Source organism: Crotalus tigris, unplaced genomic scaffold (genome assembly GCF_016545835.1).
Source record: "Crotalus tigris isolate CLP2741 ecotype Arizona unplaced genomic scaffold, ASM1654583v1 scf7180000018515.689212, whole genome shotgun sequence".
NCBI classification, from domain to species: domain Eukaryota; kingdom Metazoa; phylum Chordata; class Lepidosauria; order Squamata; family Viperidae; genus Crotalus; species Crotalus tigris.
In genome coordinates, this window is record NW_024097050.1 from 517,501 (window position 1) to 537,681 (window position 20,181).

Here is a 20,181-nt window from a genome sequence, read left to right on the forward strand (position 1 = left end):
AATGTTACAGTAATTTATTTTTCAAGATCTGCTTTGTGTATTCCATCAGTCTAAATACTGAAACATCTTTGCAGGTTCTTGATTTTTTTTTGTGGCTGTTTTGTTTCACATGTAAAAGAGAAGGGCATAGCCTGAACTTGCATATCCCATATCCCAATGCATATAATAATAATAATAACAACAACAACAACAACAACAACAAGCCTTAAGGACAAATACCTGTAAGCAAAAACTGGTGGGATCATAAAATAGAGAAAGTCATAAAAAATGATAAAATTAAACTGCTCTGGGACTTCAGAATTCAAACAGACAAGCACCTGTAACATAACACCCGGACTTAACAATTGTCGATAAGAAAGACAAAAAAGTCTGGATAGTGGACGTGGCAGTGCCTGGAGACAGCAGAATAGACGAGAAAGAACTGGAGAAGATAACAAAATACAAAGACCTACAAATAGAAATAGAAAGACTGTGGCAAAAGCAAGCAAGGATAGTACCAATAGTCATAGGCTCCTTGGGTGCAATTCCAAAACAACTGGAGCACCACTTGAACACCATTGGCATTGACAAATTCGCTATTAGTCAATTGCAAAAGGCAGCCTTATTAGGAACTGCTTCCATCCTGCGACAATATCTGTAATACCATCAAACATCCACATCTGCCTATCCCAGATCCTGGGTAAGGACTCGATAGGTAGACAAAATGCCAAATCCAGTCTGAACATGTGGCTGACTGTGCGATGATCCATAATAATAAAATTGGAAGGGACCTTGGATGTCATCTAGTCCAACCCCCTGCTCAGCCAGGAAACCCTATACCATTTCGGACAAATGGCTGTCCAGTCTCTTCTTAAAAACTTTCAGTATTGGAGCATTCACCGCTTCTGGAGGCAGGTTGTTCCACTGGTTAATTGTTCTAACTGTCAGGAAGTTTCTCCTTAGTTCTAGGTTGCTTCTCTCCTTGATTAGTTTCCATCCGTTGCTTCTTGTCCTGCCTTCAGACACTTTGGAAAATAGCTTGCCTCCCTCTTCTTTGTGGCAGCCCCTGAGATATTGGAACACTGATATCATGTCCCCCCTCATCCTTCTCTTCATTAAACTAGACATACCCAATTCCAGCAGCCGTTCCTTATATGTTTTAGCCTCCAGTCCTCTAATCATCTTTGTTGCTCTTCTCTGTACTCTTTCTAGAGTCTCAGCGTCTTTTTTACATCGTGGTGACCAAAACTGGATGCAGTATTCCAGGTGTGACCTTACCAAGGCATTGTAAAGTGGTATTAACACTTCACGTGATCTTGATTCTATCCCTCTGTTAATGCAGCCTAGCACTGTGTTGGCCTTTTTGGCAGCTGCAGCTCACTGCTGGCTCATATTTAAGTGATTGTTCACTATGACTCCGAGGTCTCTCTCACAGTTACTACTATTGAGCAAGGTACCCCCTATACCAGGGCTTTTCAATCTTTTCACCCATTGTACCTCTTTTAGGATATGGCAACATCCGAGTACCACCAGTCGCCTAGCAAGGTGTCAAAAACTTGATGCCCCCCCCCAAGGAAAAAAGTGATAAAGTACAGGTAGTCCTCAACTTACAACTGTTCGATTAGTGACTGTTCAAATTTACAATGGCACTGAAAAAAGTGCCCCCCAAGCCACAGCCAAGGAAGACACCTGCCTGCCCACCCGGCAGCGCTCTTCCTCCTGTCTGAGGTTTTCATTGTTGTGAGCATTTCTGTTGAGGATTGGCAGCGGGGGTGGGGTGGGGAGGTTTTTATTCCCCTGTCTGCTGGGTGGTTGCAACAGGTTTTGGTCACTTCACATGACCCTGGAACACTGTGACCGTCATAAATATGAATCAGTTGCCAAGCATCTGAATGTAATCACAAGACCTTGGAGATGCTGCAACATTCCAGCTGATTGGCGCTTCTTCTGGGCTCAGCAGAAGCGCCAGGCTCAGCGCCGAGCTCCAGCTGGAGCCTGGCGCTAATCCTGGCGCTTCCACTGAGCCCTGACAGCCCCGAAGAAGCACTGATCCTGGTGCTTCCACTGAGCCCTGACAGCCCTGCAGCTCCAGCCATCTCTCGCTCAGGCTTATGTGGTGCTGCCACCAGTTCAGCTCATTCCCCTCCCCACTACCACTTTTCTAGGATGGTCGCCTACCACCTGCCAGGTGCCAATGTACCACAGGTGATACCCGTACCACTGGTTGAAAAGCTTTGCCCTATACTATACCTGTACATTTGGTTTTTCTTGCCTAAATGTAGAACCTTGCTTTTTTCACCATTGAATTTCATTTTATTAGATAGTGCCCAGTGTTCAAGTCTGTCCAGATCCTTCTGTATCTTAAGCCTGTCTTCTGGAGTGTTGGCTATTCCTGCCAGCTTGATGTCTGCAAAGTTTAAAAGAAATTGTCTTTGCATGCTCCAAGGAGTACACATAATGGATAACATGGTAAAGCACTACTGAAGGCATTATAACAATAAAGTTAAAGTCTATGGACTTTGCATTAGACTCCTTTTTGGTAACTGTGATAATTTTTTCTGCTATTGTATCTCTGTGGGGGGGGTACATATGTACACAAATGTGAACTCCTTCTCTTCCCACCCCCCCATCAGTTTACAGATTGAGCAGGAGTCATTCCCTAGTAGTAAAATGACTAATGGCGTGAGGGCGGCCTATTTAGTTGCAATAAAATGCCGATTGGCTTAATGTGCAGTTGAGAAAGGAGTGACATTTATGGCTTCAGTTTATGATACCGTAGACTGAGTGAGCTTTTCAGCCTTTCACTACTTTCAGAGGAAAGGAGATCACCAGCCATTTCTTATTTATACCTTTTCTATTTTCCTAGTAGCAGTTTTGCAATAAATAGCATTCACACTGAGTTTAATGGAAGCATGTTCAAGAAAACAAAGATTGTGACACTGTAAATCTGAATTCTGTATATTCACTATATAGATCACCAGGGAAAGAAGCAGGATTTCCCCTACAGATTCAGTTTACTACAAAAAGCCAATTCACATGTATATCCCTTTGTCTGTTTTTGCTTTTTGCTATGTTTGATTTAGTACTATGCACAGATGGAAACCACAGTGTTGTTTCAAAATACTGAATAGTCTGTGCAAAGAAATCAGAAGACAACCTGCTGCACTATGGGTTGGTTTGGTTTTCATTTAACTGTTTGACCAATTTTCCCCCAAATTCATGTTTAAGAACATGGATGTGTATATAGATTGATCTATATCAGTGATGGCGAACCTTTTGGAGACCGAGTGCCCAAACTGCAACCCAAAACCCACTTACGCATTGTCGAGTGCCAGGTGGGTGTGGCCCATTGGCTGGGTGTGGCCAATTGGCTGGGCGTGGCCCATTGGATGGGCGTGGCTGCGGTGGTAACGGCAGACTGGGTGGGACTAAAACGTTCAGTCAATCAATTCCAACTTTGCAAGATCTTTTTTTTCCCGTGACAAGTTGAAATTGACTGATTGAACCTTTTTTTTTTTTTTTTTTTTGCACATGGCGACGGAGGCCTAAAGTGAAAAGGTTTTATAAAACCCAACTGAAGGCCTAGGACTGGGGCGACAGCACGTGTGCCCACAGAGAGGGCTCTGAATGCCCCCTCTGGCACCCGTGCCATAGGTTCGCCACCACGGATCTATATTACTCTTTTCATGTCTGGTTTGCCATTCGTTACAGCAGTCTTTCCAGCCATTTTACACTGAAGGAACTCTTGAAATAATGTTCAGGTCTCAGGAAAGTCCTGCATAAAAATAGCCAAAACTGCACAATGCAATTAACTTCTAACATATACATAGTTTTACAGTAAGTAGCTGAGTCATGGCAGGCTAAGAATCTCAGCACTTTGGACACTATTACTCTGTAGCATTGTTATTCCAAAAACAATGTGGAGTGTATTTTTTCCCTATCAAAAGATCTCACAGAGCCTCAGTTGAAAAAGGTCCCCTGCCACCAGTCTTTTATGAGTCTGAAAAATAACTTTAGCTGAGAGCTCAGTTATTTCAGGGGCCTCAGGTTGAATGGCACATGCAACCCAAATTTCCTTTTTGTTATGTAAGACAAAACTATTCAGTTGTCCTGGCTGTTGTAAATATATACCTGTTCTTCAGCCATAAAACAAAGAATTTTTCTAAAAGATGAAAATGGCAAAGAAGTATCTTACAAAAGTCAACAAACTGTCACTCTTGAGGGACCAAATGGAATCAATAGAATCACATCAGTATGATCCTTAGCACACATTCACTCAGATAGGATAATAACTGGGCTGTAGCATTTTTCTACTAATGTCCTTCATAGTGACAGTGTTTGTTTATGAACCCTACTGAACTCTTCGTGCTGTCTGAGTTCTCTATTAACCTGTTTCCCTCATTTTGGTTATTCCGATTTCTCTAGTTTCCCAATGGATACCATCTACAGCAGGCATGTCAAACTGCTGGCCCATGGGCCGGATGCATCACGCCAAAACCGCGCCCACCCCATTGCCAGCAATGGGGGAAAAGTCGCGATACGTTGCGAATTTGACATGCCTGATCTACAGTGTCAGTTATTTGGTGTCCTTTCTACATTAAACATAAAACAAGCTTTTTCATGAATAACTTTGTTTCCATCAAGCCTGGAATACAGCAAAGAGGATAATTTTATATAACTGGAAAGAAACTTAACCTTCTGATTTTAAGAAATGGATGCATGCTGTTACCTACTTTGAAGAAGTCTGGCTTCTCATGAGATGTGAGTTGTAAAATGATAGTGAGTAGTTTCACTTACTTTGTCCCAAAGGTGCTTTTTCAAGAGGCGACTGGACTTTCTTGGGTTTTTTTGAAGATGACTGGACTTTCTTGGGTTTTTTTTAAAGACATTTTGCTTCTCATCCAAGAAGCTTCTTCAGATCCAACTGGAGGAAGGATTTACTGTATATTCCTTGCAGACAGCTGGTCATTTGCATTCTTTTAGAGCAGCAGTTCTCAACCTGTGGGTCGAGACCCCATTTGGGGTCGAACAACCATTTCGCCAAACAACACAGTCCGCCATTTTTTCCCCCTTTTCCTTAGCTGTGCTACTCCCTTTTATTCTATTGGCTTTTGAAAGCCAACAGAATAGACTCTCTTGAATAGAGTCTAATTCTATTGGCTTTCAAAAGCCAATAGGAATTGTCCAGGCTGTCTCTGCCCTGTTGAGCCCGCCAAAAGTCCCATTCTGCAAACAGCGCTGCAAGTTGCCTGCAGCGAAGGCGAGCTGTCTGGAAGTTTCCACCCCCCCCCCTGCTGAGCAATTACTAAAAATGTAAGTAAAAGAGGGCCAGGGGTGGGAGGTGGGAGGCCGGCGGGTGCAGGGAGGGTTGCTGGCGCGTGTGGGGCCCGGCGGGTGCCTTACCTCCCTTGGGCTGGGCCAGCTGGTGGCCCAGCAGGTGGTCGGCCTGCGCCGTCTCTGCCGCTTGCCAGCTACACCTCGGCCAGCGCAGGGGGCGGCACCACGCATGCGCGGCACTCCCAGGCAAGGAAAGTCCTTGACTTACAACCGGTTGGGTAGTCCTTGACTTACAACCGGTTGGGGGTCACGGCATTAAAAAGGTTGAGAACCACTGTTTTAGAGAGTCATTGAGACCACCTGGAAGTTTATCTGTGTCCTCAAGGTCACCTGAGGGTGCAAATGGGTGTGGAGCCTTCTTGGAACTGCTGAAAGGACTGTGTTGTAAACTGGGGAGAGATGATGTCGTATCCCTCCCCCTCTGTTGAGAGAGGGCTATTCAGTCAAAACTGAACATAGATGGCCTCTTTGATCCCTCTTTCAAACCAGCGGTTCTCTCTGTCTAAAATATGGACTTTGCTGTCTTCAAAAGAGTGGCTTTTGTCTTTTAAATGCAGATGGACTGCTGAATCTTGTCCTGATGGGCTTGTTCTCCTATGTTGTGCCATGCATTTATGAAGTGGTTGTTTTGTTTCCCCAATGTACAGATCTGCATATGTCTCACTGCATTGTACTGCATATACTATAAACCTATGGGGGTTTTATCCTTGGGGTGGACAAGCTTCTGCCCTAGTGTATTCTTGGAATTCTAGGAAAAATCCTTCCTCCACCAACATAATTCACCACCTTGCAATACTGGCGTATCAAGACCCCATCCAGACCTACCTACTTTGCTCCATTGCCTGTAGCCAAAGGTTGTTCCTATTGAGACCCATTCAGTGGTGGTATTCAGCCAATTTGCACCGGTTCGGTAGAACCAGTAGCTACATTTTGCTGCATTCGGAGAACCAGCTGGCTTCCAGAAGTCCAGTCTAGGCCTCGGAGGCCCAGGCCAGCATCAAATAAGAGAACCAGTTGTTCAGGTATTTGAATTCCACCTCTGGACCCATTAATATTGTTGATGTTACATATGTAAATTAATTAATATACATTACTAGTACAGTAGAAGGATGTGTATCTTAGTGCAAGCTTAAATGAACAGTTCACTTACATCCAGCCAGATACAAGAGTATATGTGAATTATGTTGTTCACAAGATCCCTTTTAACTAAACATTGAATGGTTTAAGCTTGAATTATAAAACAGTATTTATGTTGTGATTGATTGGTTGATTAAATGCCATCACGTTATTGTTGATTATGACTACATAGATTTTTCTCTTTGATGATCTGTCAAACAGAAATTAATAGTATTACGGGTGATAGCAAAACACTTCAGTGGAAAGAAAACTTGCTTCTGATGGGATTAATACTAAACGAGTGGGTTGTAAATTTGGTCTTGTACATTGGCCCCAAAGTTGTTAATAACAGCAACATTTCTGAATTGTATTTACTTTCTGGAGGGATTCCCTCCAGCTCTGAGCAAGGGTAGGATGTGTTTGCGGTAGACAAGGACAGATTTGCTGCTGGCCCCATAGATTGACCAAGGTGTGTCCTGCTGCAGACAAGGAATATCATTCCTACATGTAGCGTTCATTAATTTACTCTGGCTATGAACAAATTTTCATCATCAGAACCAATGTATATCAAGCTTAATGTTACTGATGTACAAAAAATTTCTAATTCATGCTGCCTGCCTGAGTATTCAAGATCTTTATATTATTTTTAAATTAATAAGATTACTTTTAGAAATGTACAATAACAAAGTCATATAAACACATTTTTGAATATCCTTTTTTTTTTCAAAGTACAGCACTTTGAATATATGCTTTTCCCGGCATTTGTGCTTGAAAAATATTAGATCAAAGTACACACTGATGACTAAGTATTTGGACAAATGTAGAGCAGCTTCTGGTCATTCCTATAAAACAGTGGTTCTCAACCTGTGGGTCGGGACCCCATTTGGGGTCGAACGACCATTTCACGGGGGTCGCCAAACAAGGCTCTCCGCCATTTTTTCCTCTTTTTCTTTGGCCACGCCCTTGGCGCCCCATGATGTATAAGTGGTTGGGGGTCACCACAACATGGGGAACTGCATTATGGGGTCACGGCATTAGAAAGGTGAGAACCACTGCTATAAAACAATGGTAGATCCAGGGCCATTCGGGGTAGCTAACATGCAGCCAGGCTGCCAGCACAGTTATTGGTATTTCTATTTCAGGGGAAGGAAATAAAGGAATAAAGGAAGGTGCACTATCACTTCGACATCCATAGACCATAGATGGGGCATGATGACAAGTTGTTGGAAATTATGCAAGCTGTTTGGGTTTGCTTGCTGCAAAAGAGAAGACTGCCTCTTCCCAGTGTTGAAATATGTTTCTGCTGGCCATCTGTTCAAATGTTTGCTGCCTGTCTATTTTATATAGACAATGGGATTAATTGCCTCAGGCAGCACATTGTCATAGGCCAATTCCAGCTGTTGTTACTGATCAGCTTCCTATATCAAAGGAATTGTTGGAGAAATTCTCCTCCCTCTGGGGAATATTCAGCAAAACAATATCTTCCCCCTCCCCTTGGTATCGTTGCCTGCAGTTTGCTTGGAGAATTCAAAAAGCACATTTAGCTCTCAGCTATGACTGACTGAAGTATCCGCTGCCCTAGAGCAGATGAAATAAGCAGAAAAGGCAAGGGGTTATAAATGGTCCAGGAAGAAAATAGGGAAAATCAAAAACTTTAGAGAAACTTTAAAGCTGTGGTTCTCAACCTTTTTAATGCCGCGACTCCCAATCGGTCGTAAGTTGAGGACTACTCAACCAGTCGTAAGTCGAGGACTACTCAACTGGTGCAGCACCGTTTGCAGAATGGGACTTTGGGTGGGCTCAGCAGGGCAGAGACAGCCTGGACAATTCCTATTGGCTTTTGAAAGCCAATAGAATTAGACTCTATTCAAGAGAGTCTATTCTATTGGCTTTCAAAAGCCAATAGAATAAAAGGGAGTAGCACAGCTAAGGAAAAGGGGAAAAAATGGCGGACTGCGTTTGGCGACCCCCATGAAGTGGTCGTTCGACCCCAAATGGGGTCCTGACCCACAGGTTGAGAACCACTGCTTTAAAGAGATTCTGGAATAAAAGCATTCCAAAGCATCACACACAGAATTTCTATCCTACATTTAACTTTAACTCAACACTCATGTATCAGGGGAGGAGACAGTCACATTTTAAATATTGTGTTGAAGATATCTGGATGGAACTGAGTTGAAGGTATCTGGATGGATATCAAGGGTTAAGAACTCTGTGTGTGACAGAGAGAGCACGTCTTGATGAGCAGTAGCACAAACTTTGGACGTTTTCTAGTTTCTCAGAGCGTGCTGTGCTGCATCTGCGTAATCCCGTTCATGGTTAATTCACTTTTCGGCTCTCTCTAGACTGCAGTGATTTTTAAGAGAAGAAAAACTGACTTTTATTTTGTCTCACGTTGCTGTAGCATGCAGCTAATACAGTGTTGAGGTCTCCAGAGACAGGTGTGAGCTCAATGAAGGTTGTATAATAATTGAACTGAAAGTAGGAGAAGGGTTAGAGGTGGGCACAGAATGAAAAAAAAAGGATGGCAAGGAATTTTAATAAGCAATGAAGGAAAAAGGTGACAGTCTGGGATCTACTGTTGCCAGCTTGCTTGGTGGTTTTGTTTATCCTAACTCTGCAGTTGTTTAAAAGTCTGTTTTATGGTCTGTGAAAATTGCTATTCTTCAGTGAAAGACTTTGAAACTACTGCTGTTCCTAGTTTGTATGACCTCTGATAGTCATGGATGGGTCATTCTAATTCCAATCTACATCTGGCTTGTTCCACAGATGTGCACATGGATGCAAATTGGGAGCATTACATATATACCATCTCCTGAAATATGAAGAATTTTGTATGTACTTTATATTTTCTAAGCAAGGAGCTTCAGTGATGAATTTGGGGAAATAAACTAAAGAACAGTTTACTCCACTCTTGAAACAATCTAAAAAAAGATGAGCCAATTCTACCCATTTTTCAGAAGAGGTAGATGTAGTTCTGCAAAATCCTGTAACATTCTATTCTCAATTTGATAACTGGTTTGAAGAAGACAACAGTTAGAGAGGAACAAGCAGCTATAATAAAATGGAATGGAGTGGAATTGAGAGGAATAAAGGAGCTACTTTATGTGAAGGTTCCAAAAGGTGTTTCATTCCATCTTGCCATCTGAGGCCTTATTAAAAATCAGTGATAGACATTTTTAGTTCTTTCTATAACCACATACCATATGCCAGTATGGACATTAACCCCCAAATTAGAGGTGTGCGTATCTATATCAAAGCCCTAAATTGGATCAGAATGATGGTGCTTGACTTTCTAATTGGGACGTTTTGCCCATCTACATCTGCCTGACTCACATAGCTATATGACCTACTTTATCAAAGAAATTCCTCTCTTTCCTACTGTCTAATAAAGATTTTTTATAGATTTTTAGGTGGAATCTTGAAATTGCATAATTCAGAAAGAATAGCACAATCTAACTGCATCAATCCAATTTTGCACTGATTACTAATGTACATCTAAATTCTTTGCTCTTCCTTTTCTTGTGGTATATTGTGGCTAAGGGAAAATATAGGAGGGAGGGATGGACAAAATGGTGTCTCTTATTTCTCTGGCCACTTATTCGAAGGTAAAACAATAATTACAAATATCAAATGGCAAATTTCTGTGGCAGGAGGTGGTAATACTGCATAGAAGTATAATTAATAAATACATTTTGCTCTTGGAACTGCAGGTATGTTTTCAAGTTTGGATATCTAAGAAACATAAAAAAATGGTTATAGTTTATTTAGAAGAAAAGCAATTAAGAGGAGACCTGTTAACAGTGGCCCAATTCAAGAAGCTCTTGTCCTTAGTGTGCAACATTAACTTTTTAATGAAAAAGTAAAGCCAAAACCAAAATAGGAACAGGTGTGGTCCTGATAAATGGAAATAATTGAACTGCCTGCCATCCAGAATTAACCTCATTTAGAATATATATTAATTAACATTGGCAGGAAGAAGGCAATATTCATATTTAGCCCTGAGCTAAATATGGGATCTTTGTAGTAAAGCTTCTCAGATCCAAAATATTTTCCCTCTGAAAATCCTCCATTCCCCAAATCTTGTTCCTATCCCTTTCCTTTTCTTTCCTCCAATCTCCAAAAGGTCAAAATTTATCATTCCCTGCCTTATGAACTGAAGAAAAAAATATCATCAAAGACAGCTTGAGGTCAACCTCTCCAGGACTACAAAATGGCAAGTCATAATACCTTGGCCCAGATTTTTTAACCCACCTCTGGTCTCAATTAAACTGAACATGGCAGCAAAATATTAGCAGCAAACCTTCACCAGCTAACAAGAATGGTGGCTTCCATTATGACGCAAGATGTCCCGCTCCAAAATTTTTGTTACCTACCAGTTATGCCATCCTGCTGGCTACTACAGTAACAGCTAGAAGGGGCTCCAGGAAATCAAATTGAGTTCCTTCTCTCTGGTTTTCTGCTCATGTTCTCAAGACAACTTCCTTAGCCCTTTGCAAAATCAGAATTTTGGAAGGGAGGAAGGGTGAAGATGCACTTATGTGAAGTGGAGATGGCTTAACTGGGATGGAGTGAAACTGTATGTCCAGATGCAAAGAAATACAAGGCTGAGGAGAGGGACTGACCAGAGCACTCTTGCAGGCATGAAACTGAGACGAAGGGCATTAAGTGGAAGTGACCTGCCTGTAGGGCTGAATTAGGTGGGTTTGGTTGTTCAAGTTGAAACCTGGCACTATTTGTTATGCAGATACTCACATCTTCTTTGGATAGGCTTCCATTGATATGTTACCAGGATCTATTTACAAAAAGGTATACTTGCATTGCTAGAATAGATGCAAACAGCCAATCCGATTAGCACTTCTCCATTTGATGTCAACTCCATTTGAACTCAGAGGATCTTCTGGGTTAATACTGTGCATTCTTTAACACCAGTGTGTATTTTCACACATTGCCAGTAAAAAGCTATAGCAGGGCAGCTGACCAATTCCAACTTCCCTTTTGGATCCTGACCACAGGTTGACCCTCTGGTATGGCATATTTAATATGCCAGTCAGGACAGCAGGAGATAAAGACTTACTCTTTAGTGTATTTGAGCTTAACATTTGTCTCCGATAAATAGCATTGCCTTCTATTGTGTCTTTTTAAAATCACAATGGTGATTAAATATATCAACTAATTATTCAAAATTTCATTATATTATGAGGCTTTAGAGCCTTTCAAGTTATTTTCATTATGCACTATGTAATAATAAAATGCTTTAAGCAGCACACAGCTAATTCCTTGCATGGTCTATCATTTAATTGTTTGAATAAAAGCATGTGATTGAAATGCCACATCTATACACAGCTGCACCCTCTGAGAATAAAGCTTTTCTCTTGTTGCTGTTAGCAAAGCAAACATTTGAACATGGGGAAGAGGTAAGACATCTCAGGGCTCCACTGCAGAAATTAGACACAGTAAGCCTTTATTTATATATACACACACTTATACACATATACATACACATATAGATACATATATACACATATACATACATACATACATACATACATACATAAATACATACATACATATATTATTTCTGCTTTTTCATTTTTCATTTCTAGCACTTAGGCTGCGATTTTTTATTCATTTCCTTGGGAAAAATCCTATGAAACAGGGTGAGATTTATTTCAAAAAACATATAAAACCATGGCACTGTATTCTCCCCACCAAGACAGGAGACAGCAGTCTTTTATAATGGACACATCTCCCTCTTGTTCTCCCTGTTTTACCCAGATAAAAACTCACTTGGTATGTACAAGGTGTTTGGAGGCAAAGTATCAACAGATTTTGAGGCAGCCCCCTCTTTTCTCCCTTAAGATTGAAATCATTAAAGCAGGGGTCACCAACCTATGGTCTGTAGCCTGGTCCGGGCTGTGGGCTGTTGGCTACTGGGCTCCGTGAGTGGCTGACCACAGTACGTGCATGTGTGCGCTCCCGCCCTCCCCACTCATGCTAGTGTCGCGGCATTGCACGGGCGCTAGCAGTGAGCATCAGGCGGGGGCTAGTATTGCCACAAGCGCACCCCCTACTCATGCTAATGTTGTGGCATTGCGGAAGCGCTAGCAATGCCATACGTGTCAGGCAGGGGCTAGTGTTGCCATGAGTGCACTTCCCCACTCATGCTGGCATCGCAGCATCATGCCAGCGCTATCATTGCTGCAAGCACAACATCCCCACTTGTGCTTGCATTGTAGCATTGCATGGGCCCTAGCGTTGCCCGAGCATCACACAGGCATTCGTGGCCCCGTTTGACTCACGTGCGCAATCACGGCTCTCACGCATAAAGGCGCCTCCACACACCCCGCCCCTGGTAACCAACCCAGAAAAGTTGGGGATCCCTGCATTAAAGGAGATCACTGCTTCAAAGTCTATATCCGTTGTATTATTCCTGAAAAATGCCCTTGACTTCTGAGGAGACATTATCATAGTCTGTGAAATCATATGCTATGCTTACTTTAGGCAACTACTAGTACAGAGGAAGCCTGTTTGATTGTCAGCGGATTTGAGGTTGCACATCCCATTGCTTCTGGCCAGCAGAGCTAATAGAAAAGGCTTACTATTAGTTGTTATGGTCTACATCATGTGTACTTGCTTACCATTATACTAGCAGCTTATGTTGAAACTGGTTGATTGTACCACGACACTCCAGATCCTATAGAAACATCTCATTCTTGCTGCAATGGACCATCTTTCTCTTCCTTGGACAAAGTTTTGCCCTTTGGGAAGAAAATGATAAGTTATCAAGCTGGAAATGTTCATCAGTAGATAAGAAAATCTATAATTATGCTCAGATGGAATGACCGCCTTCTGCTGAATGTGTTAGCTGTTGGGTGGATTTTGCCTATCTATAAGAATGCAGTATGCATGGTATCCTCACAATCACCATCTTAGAATAAGTTCATTAAAAGTCTTTTAAAGATATTTCTGACTTTAATTCCCACTAGCTTCCAGCCTATAAGTTGCAGTTGTAACTAGAAACATCTGAAGTTGTATCTACTTCATACAATTGCAATATCTCAGCTTGTATTAGGAGATGACCAAGCTGAAGCGGAGGATGGGGTCAATTGCATTATAAGTCTAGAGTCCCTACACTCTCATAAGAGACCTAAGTCCAGCCCCCCCTTGAATTCCATTCACTCTTATCTAGCACCAATTTGCTTTGACCATTAGTAGATCAACTTCTTATGTATAGGTTACATGGATTAAACTCAGTGCTTTCTGAACTCGATCCAGCTCCTAGTTTCTTGTGCCTGACAAACTGAATGAATGAGAAACCTCTTTGAGTTTCTTGTGAGGTTTATTTGACCATCAGGAAAGCAGTGTAAGTCAAGACGGTATATATACTGCCTCCCATTTTTCCTCACCATCTGAAAGGTAAAAGGTGAAAGATAAAGGAGTTCCTGAGGATTTTATTCCACTAGTCATTACTGGCTATGGGAGGGGTGGGGGTGTTCATCTCCATTTCAAGGTGCCAGTTTCATGTGGCTAGTAGGACGTCACGGAGCACTGTTACCGTCCCAGTGAAATGGTGCCTATTTATCTACTCACATTTGCATGATTTTGAACAACTAGGCTGGCAGGAACTGGGGCACCCCTGGGCCACCTCACCACCCTTGGCAAGATAAACTAGGCTACAGATAACTGACCCAAATATATCCAGGACAGACTTGAACCTGGATTTGTCTCTCTAAGTTCAGTTTTTTAACAATTGCATCCTACTGTTATTCTCTTGCTGATTTATAGTCTTCCAGGAATAAAGACAATACATTGGTAAAACTGCAGTATAAAGGCTGCCACAGGTAGAGTGATAAAGTGGTCATATGATCCTATTAATTAAAAATTGGGAGGCATTGAAGCATCTTTGGGATGAGAAAAGATGTAAGTGCTGCCAATTCCCAAGCCAGCAGTCACTTGCTTCTTTACTTAAGCAACTGTAAAAATAATTCTTCACCTTGAAGGAAGCTAAATTTTCAGGGTTTGTTTATTTGGATACGTTGCCATCGGAGTCAAACCAGGAAGAAAAAAAAATCTGTTTTTCTTTTTTCAAAATGCAAAGTGATCAGCTTTGCATTCTGATGCAGTTCTATTCCAAAGGCTAGGATTCTGTTGAAGAATTTGGAATTTAAAACAGCACCTCTCAGCTCTCAAATACCATCCAGGATAGCTATCCGGTTACATACAGATACTACAACTGGTCTTAGTGCATCACCAGTCAACGATGCCATCAATTTGCATTGCACACTAGAGCCCACTTTGAGTGAGATATGAGACTTAGATTTAGTCTTAGGATTAATTCTGCTCAAGTTTAAAAATCTAAAGGCTTCATCAAATCATCATGTAAGTCAAAGGCACTAGGCAGATTACATACCAAAATACTTCACAAAACTTTGTGAGACTTATTTTGATCTGTATAAAATCCTTTGACATGGATGTTCAGTTGTCAATAGCGTGTGCTGAGCTACATTCTAGAGCAGAAGTCCCCAACCTTTTGGGCACCAGGGACCGGTTATGTGGAGAGAGGTTTTTCTGCGGACTAGAAGGGGCGTGGTTTTGTATGCTGCCTGCATCCCGTGGATGGGGCTTTGCTTGTTTGTGCGGACTTCTAGAGCACAGTTGTGCGGACTTCTAGAGCACAGTTGTGTATCATTAGGACTTATGTGATATTTTCTGCTACACATATATTGAGAGGTGTAGTGGTTAAAGCATCAGGCTAGAAATTGGATCATGTGAGTCCTAATTCTGTCTTAAGCACAAAGCCAGCTGGGTGACTTTGAGCCACTCTCTGTCTCTCAGCCCTAGGAAGGAGGCAATGGCAAGCCACTTCTGAAAAATACTGCCAATAAAACAGCAGGGATTTGCCTAGGCCAGGGGTAGGCAACTTTGGCTCTTTTATGACTCGTGGACTTCAACTCCCAGAATTCCTGAGCCAGCCACGCTGAGGGGAAAGGGAGAGGTTTCCAAGTTGAGCCATGATGGCTCAGGAATTCTGGGAGTTGAAGTCCACAAGTCATAAAAGAGCCAAGGTTGCCTACCCCTGACCTAGGCAATTGCCCTGAGCCAACTTTGACTTGAAAATGTCAAACAAAGTCATATTGAAAACTAGTCTTAATGACCCCTTTCTATAGAAATGTTGTATACTTGTGTGACTGCAGTGTCTCAAGCACAAACATATAGTTGTAGACAACACGCCTCTAAGATCACTATATATGCCAGCTTCCAGGATTCGTGTAAAACAGTCTACCTGTACTGTTTACAGTATAGGAACATGGAGCTGCTCTGCTGAAAATCACAAATAGGTTCTCATCAGTTAAACCTGTTGGCTTTAATAACTGGCACCTTAAAATTAATTCAGTTGGGCACTTGTCAGATGCTGGGAGATGGCGTTGAAATGCTATGCATAGTAGATCCTGCCCATTTTTCTGTGGCTCTCTAGAGACCCTAAAACCTGTGGTTATCTGAAATGGAAATGGGAACTCGGTATACAAGGGTCACTTTTCCTTCTGAAATCTCATTCTTTAGCTGCCCTTTCACAGGCCTCCATTTCATTATTTTGCTCCTAAATGTGCAAATAGATGTTATTATCCCTGCCTCTTTCTGTTCTTTAATTTGTTACTATTTACACGTGGAAATGAGTTCCATAAATTACATAGGAAAAGCAATGCAGTGAAGTTAATACTGCTGCTGATTTAGCATTTCTTGCCTTTTTAAATTTTTGCAACCTTGCAGAGATTTAAATAATACATATACATGCACAGATACAAACTAACACAGAGTAATTAGTCTGAATTTTCTCAAAATACATCATAATAAAAAGTACATCATCATAATAAAAAAAACAGATGACCATTCTTTAATTTTGTTACATCTTTGCTTCTTTATAGCAGTTTTAGGTTGCAGGAGTTTTTTTTATCCCCCTATGGACATATTTCTTTATGCTTCTTCAAAGGAATAGTGATGGCAGAAACTTCACATAAACTAGAACACAGGAATATCATGTTGTAATTGGTGCATATTTTAGCTGAGGTTAACCATGCATAAAATTTAAGTCACAAAGAACATTCAGTAGGTGATTCCCATTGCAAAAAAATAATCGAAATAAAAAGATTAGCATTCACAAAATCTGGCACTGTGACCAAATTAAGTATCCAAATAGGTCTTTTATTGTATGAATTAGCATATAATTATGATACATTTATTAGTGTATTTTATATATTTATGTGTATTAGTGTATACACACAGAGACTGTATGTGTGTATGTATGTATGTATGTATGTATGTATGTATGTATGTATGTATATGTGTGTGTGTATATATATATATATATATATATGTAGGTCTTTGGTTGTTCGGGTTTTCTCCTGCGTAAAATTGGAATCCAATTTTACGCGGGAGACCAAAGAAAGACATACAACATACCCGCGAAAACCTCAGAAAACATATATATATATATATATCTGGCCACATGGGAAAGAATGGACAACTTCACACACCTGTGTGTGTGTGTGTGTGTGTGTGTGTGTGTGTGTGTGTGTGTGTGTGTGTGTGTCTTAGTCTACAAGAAATGGCTCCCTAGGACACACCATCTACCAGAATGTGTCCTGAATAAACAAATTAGTGTTGTGATACAATAAATGTGAGACAAAAACTTTAAACTAAATATATCTTTCCGTATATTATGGTATATTATATAATGTTGGAATGGAATGGAATGGAATTAGCCATTCTGTTTTAGCCCTGATAGTTTGGAGGTTTAATGATAATCATGAAATCTTCTCATTCTTTCCAAACAAATTTGTTATTGACCCGATATTATTTGAATCTTGTATAGGGAGTGTACACATTTCTCCACTGCCACAGTATTCCAAACCCTTGGCTCCTATTTCTTTCAATACCTAAGCCACAAAGGGAGAAAAAATGGCTGAAAGAATTGTAATCCAGAAGAGTAGAGGGGAATTTGGAAGATCTCCTCTCTTGTACACACTTCCCTCCATCTGATTTATATGTGAGCAAGGCAGGCACTATGAAATGCCATCAAGTCAACCCTTACCGTGGCGTAAATCAGGCCTCGGCAATGCTTGCAGACTCTGATTATTTTGCTGTGTTCCCCTCCAACAAAACACATTGCTGAAACACGTGAGATAATTAGTTCATTATATGGCAGAGGGGTATGTAGAAACTTTCCGAAATTCTCAAAATTTCCAGTCAAATAATATCCGAGACTTGTATTTTTAGACATTTGCAAAAAAAAACAACCCAAAAAACCCCAACATTTCCAAACAGTAAAGCAATATACTTAGCACAACGCAATTGGGTAAATCAGTCATATGAAATTAATAGCAAGTGCTACTTGAAATGGAAGTTTTCAAAACCTAGGGTAACTAATATATAAATATTCACTCAAAGGAGGCTCTCCGCTGAAAAGTTTTCCTGAGCAAAGTGCTGCTATAAAAAAATTAAAAAAGGCCCTGATCACAGCCAATATTGAGTTAGAACCTCGTTCTCTGTCCTGCCTCAGATGAATATCTGGATGGTATGGAGTCAGGAAAGACTTCATGGTAGTACAGGTAGTCCTTAACTTACGGCCACAATTAAGCCCAATATTTCTGTTGCTAAGTGAGACATTTGTTAAAATCAATTTTGGCCCCATTTTACGACCTTTCTTGCCACAGTTGTTAAGTGAATCACTGCAGTTGTTAAGTTAGCAACACGGTTTTTGTCAGAAGGTCGTAGAAGGGAATCACATGACTCCTCCCCGGGACACAGCAAAGGTCATAAATACATTGTCAGTTGCCAAACATCCAAATTTTGATCATGTGACCCATGGGGATGCTGCCACAGCCATAAGCGTGAAAAATGGTCATAAATCACTTTTTCCAGGGCCATTGTAACTTCAAATGCTCACTACATGAACTATGGTAAGTCAAGGACTAGCTGTGTTAAAATACTTTCATTTTAGCTTTCTTTTCTAGTCACTAGTCCTCTGCCAGCCCTCTCTTTCATTTGATTCACATCATAATTGCAAAATCACAGCACTTCTTCTTAATTTATTATTGGCGTCATTTATTTTTAAGTGAAAGCCCTTTCTTTTATTGTAAATTGATGCATTTTTTTACATGAGTTATTTTTTTATCTTTTCAGGTGTGTGTGCAACATTGACTGCTCACAAACCAACTTTAATCCTCTCTGTGCTTCTGATGGAAGATCTTATGATAATGCATGTCAGATCAAAGAGGCATCATGTCAGAAACAGGAGAAAATTGAAGTCATGTCTTTGGGCCGATGTCAAGGTAATGCTCCTAGCCAAATTCAGTTGGAAGGTAGCGCTCCATTTTTACTCTGTTGTGTTTAAGAGAAAGAGAACTGGGACAGAGGGAGCTGGCGTGAATTATTGCAGTATTAGACATTTCTTACATTTTCCTTAGATTTTCAGGCTATGAACAGGTGTGACAATAATTTTCTTTTTATTATGGCTCACAGCTAAGGGTATAGTTATTCAGCATCCTTACATTCAGTTGAAACAGAAGATAAACAACTGGATTGCTGCAGTATTTGTATGTTAACCTAGATTTTTGACAGTACTTATGATATACCCAGACAGTGTAAGAAGCAAAAGAAGATGTACCAGATTTTTTAAAAAATAAATTGAAGTCTACATGCTGGTCAACAGCATATATTGAGCTGACTTTAAAATATTCCATGAACAAGGAAACACACACACATGTGGATTTGCAAGCCTTTGCAGAAAGAAAGATCCCTTTGACAATACTGAGAGGTGATAAGTTCTAGGGCAGTGGTCCCCAACCATTCTGGTAATAGCGACTGGTTTTGGAAGAAAAATTATCTTCCATGAACCAGGGAAGGATGGTTTCATGCGCAACCTACATCCCATGCGTGTGCAGGTGAAGCTTCGCTCGCTCGCTCGCTCACCACTTTCGTGGCCTGGTTCCTAACAGGCCAGGGACCAGTATAGGTCCATGGCCTGGGGATTGGGGAACCCTGCCCTAGTGAGATTGGAAATGTACTCTATTAGCACTTATGGTGGTTGCAGTTCTCCTTCCGTTCCCACTGCCTCCCTTGAAAGTGCCCTGTATCATCTCGGGGTTTCAATCTGCCTTCCAGATGTTTTGAGCTATAACCCTTATCATTGGCCTTGGTGGCTGGAGAGAATAAGAATCTGGAGAGCACCAAATTATGGAAGGTGGCTACAAATTGTGGTAGATTAAATACTTTGATTCCAAGTGAGAATGTAGGGGACATAACTTTGTTTCTCTAAGATTCTAAAAAAACCCTTTCATTTTTCTGACAAATTTGTACCTCAAAATATCTACGTAGCTCCGCTTTGTCTCATTCCCCCTTGTATTGTCACAAAAAAGCTCCATTTAGGTTGTTTGTCATTGTTAAAGAAAAACCTGAAAGGAACATCTGAATCAAGGCCCTAATCCAAGGTTCTGTCAGGTAATATCTGTACATATACAAAGCTTCCATTAACAGTTGGCAGCAGCTGATCGTAACAGACCCCAGTTCCAAGCAGAGCAGGGTGAGACCAAGATTCAGGTTCTCTGCCTTAATTTGGAATTGCACTACAACATATGGAGAACATAAAGTTTTCTATTCTTGCATAGAATGTGTTCAAGTCCAAAGTGGATTCTGGCAACCAGACATTAACTGCACATATGTTCCGGGTACGGCTGTGAATAGAATGTT

General features: G+C 41.0%; 1 protein-coding gene across 1 annotated transcript in view; it reads left to right on the top strand.

The window, feature by feature from the left end:
- The window catches only part of TMEFF2 (transmembrane protein with EGF like and two follistatin like domains 2), a 281,771-nt gene that overhangs the window by 200,301 nt on the left and 61,289 nt on the right, over positions 1–20,181 (top strand). The window contains exon 6 of the mRNA XM_039353324.1: positions 18,616–18,764. Within this exon, the coding sequence (XP_039209258.1) occupies positions 18,616–18,764 (149 nt within the window). The remainder of the gene's footprint in view (positions 1–18,615; positions 18,765–20,181) is intronic.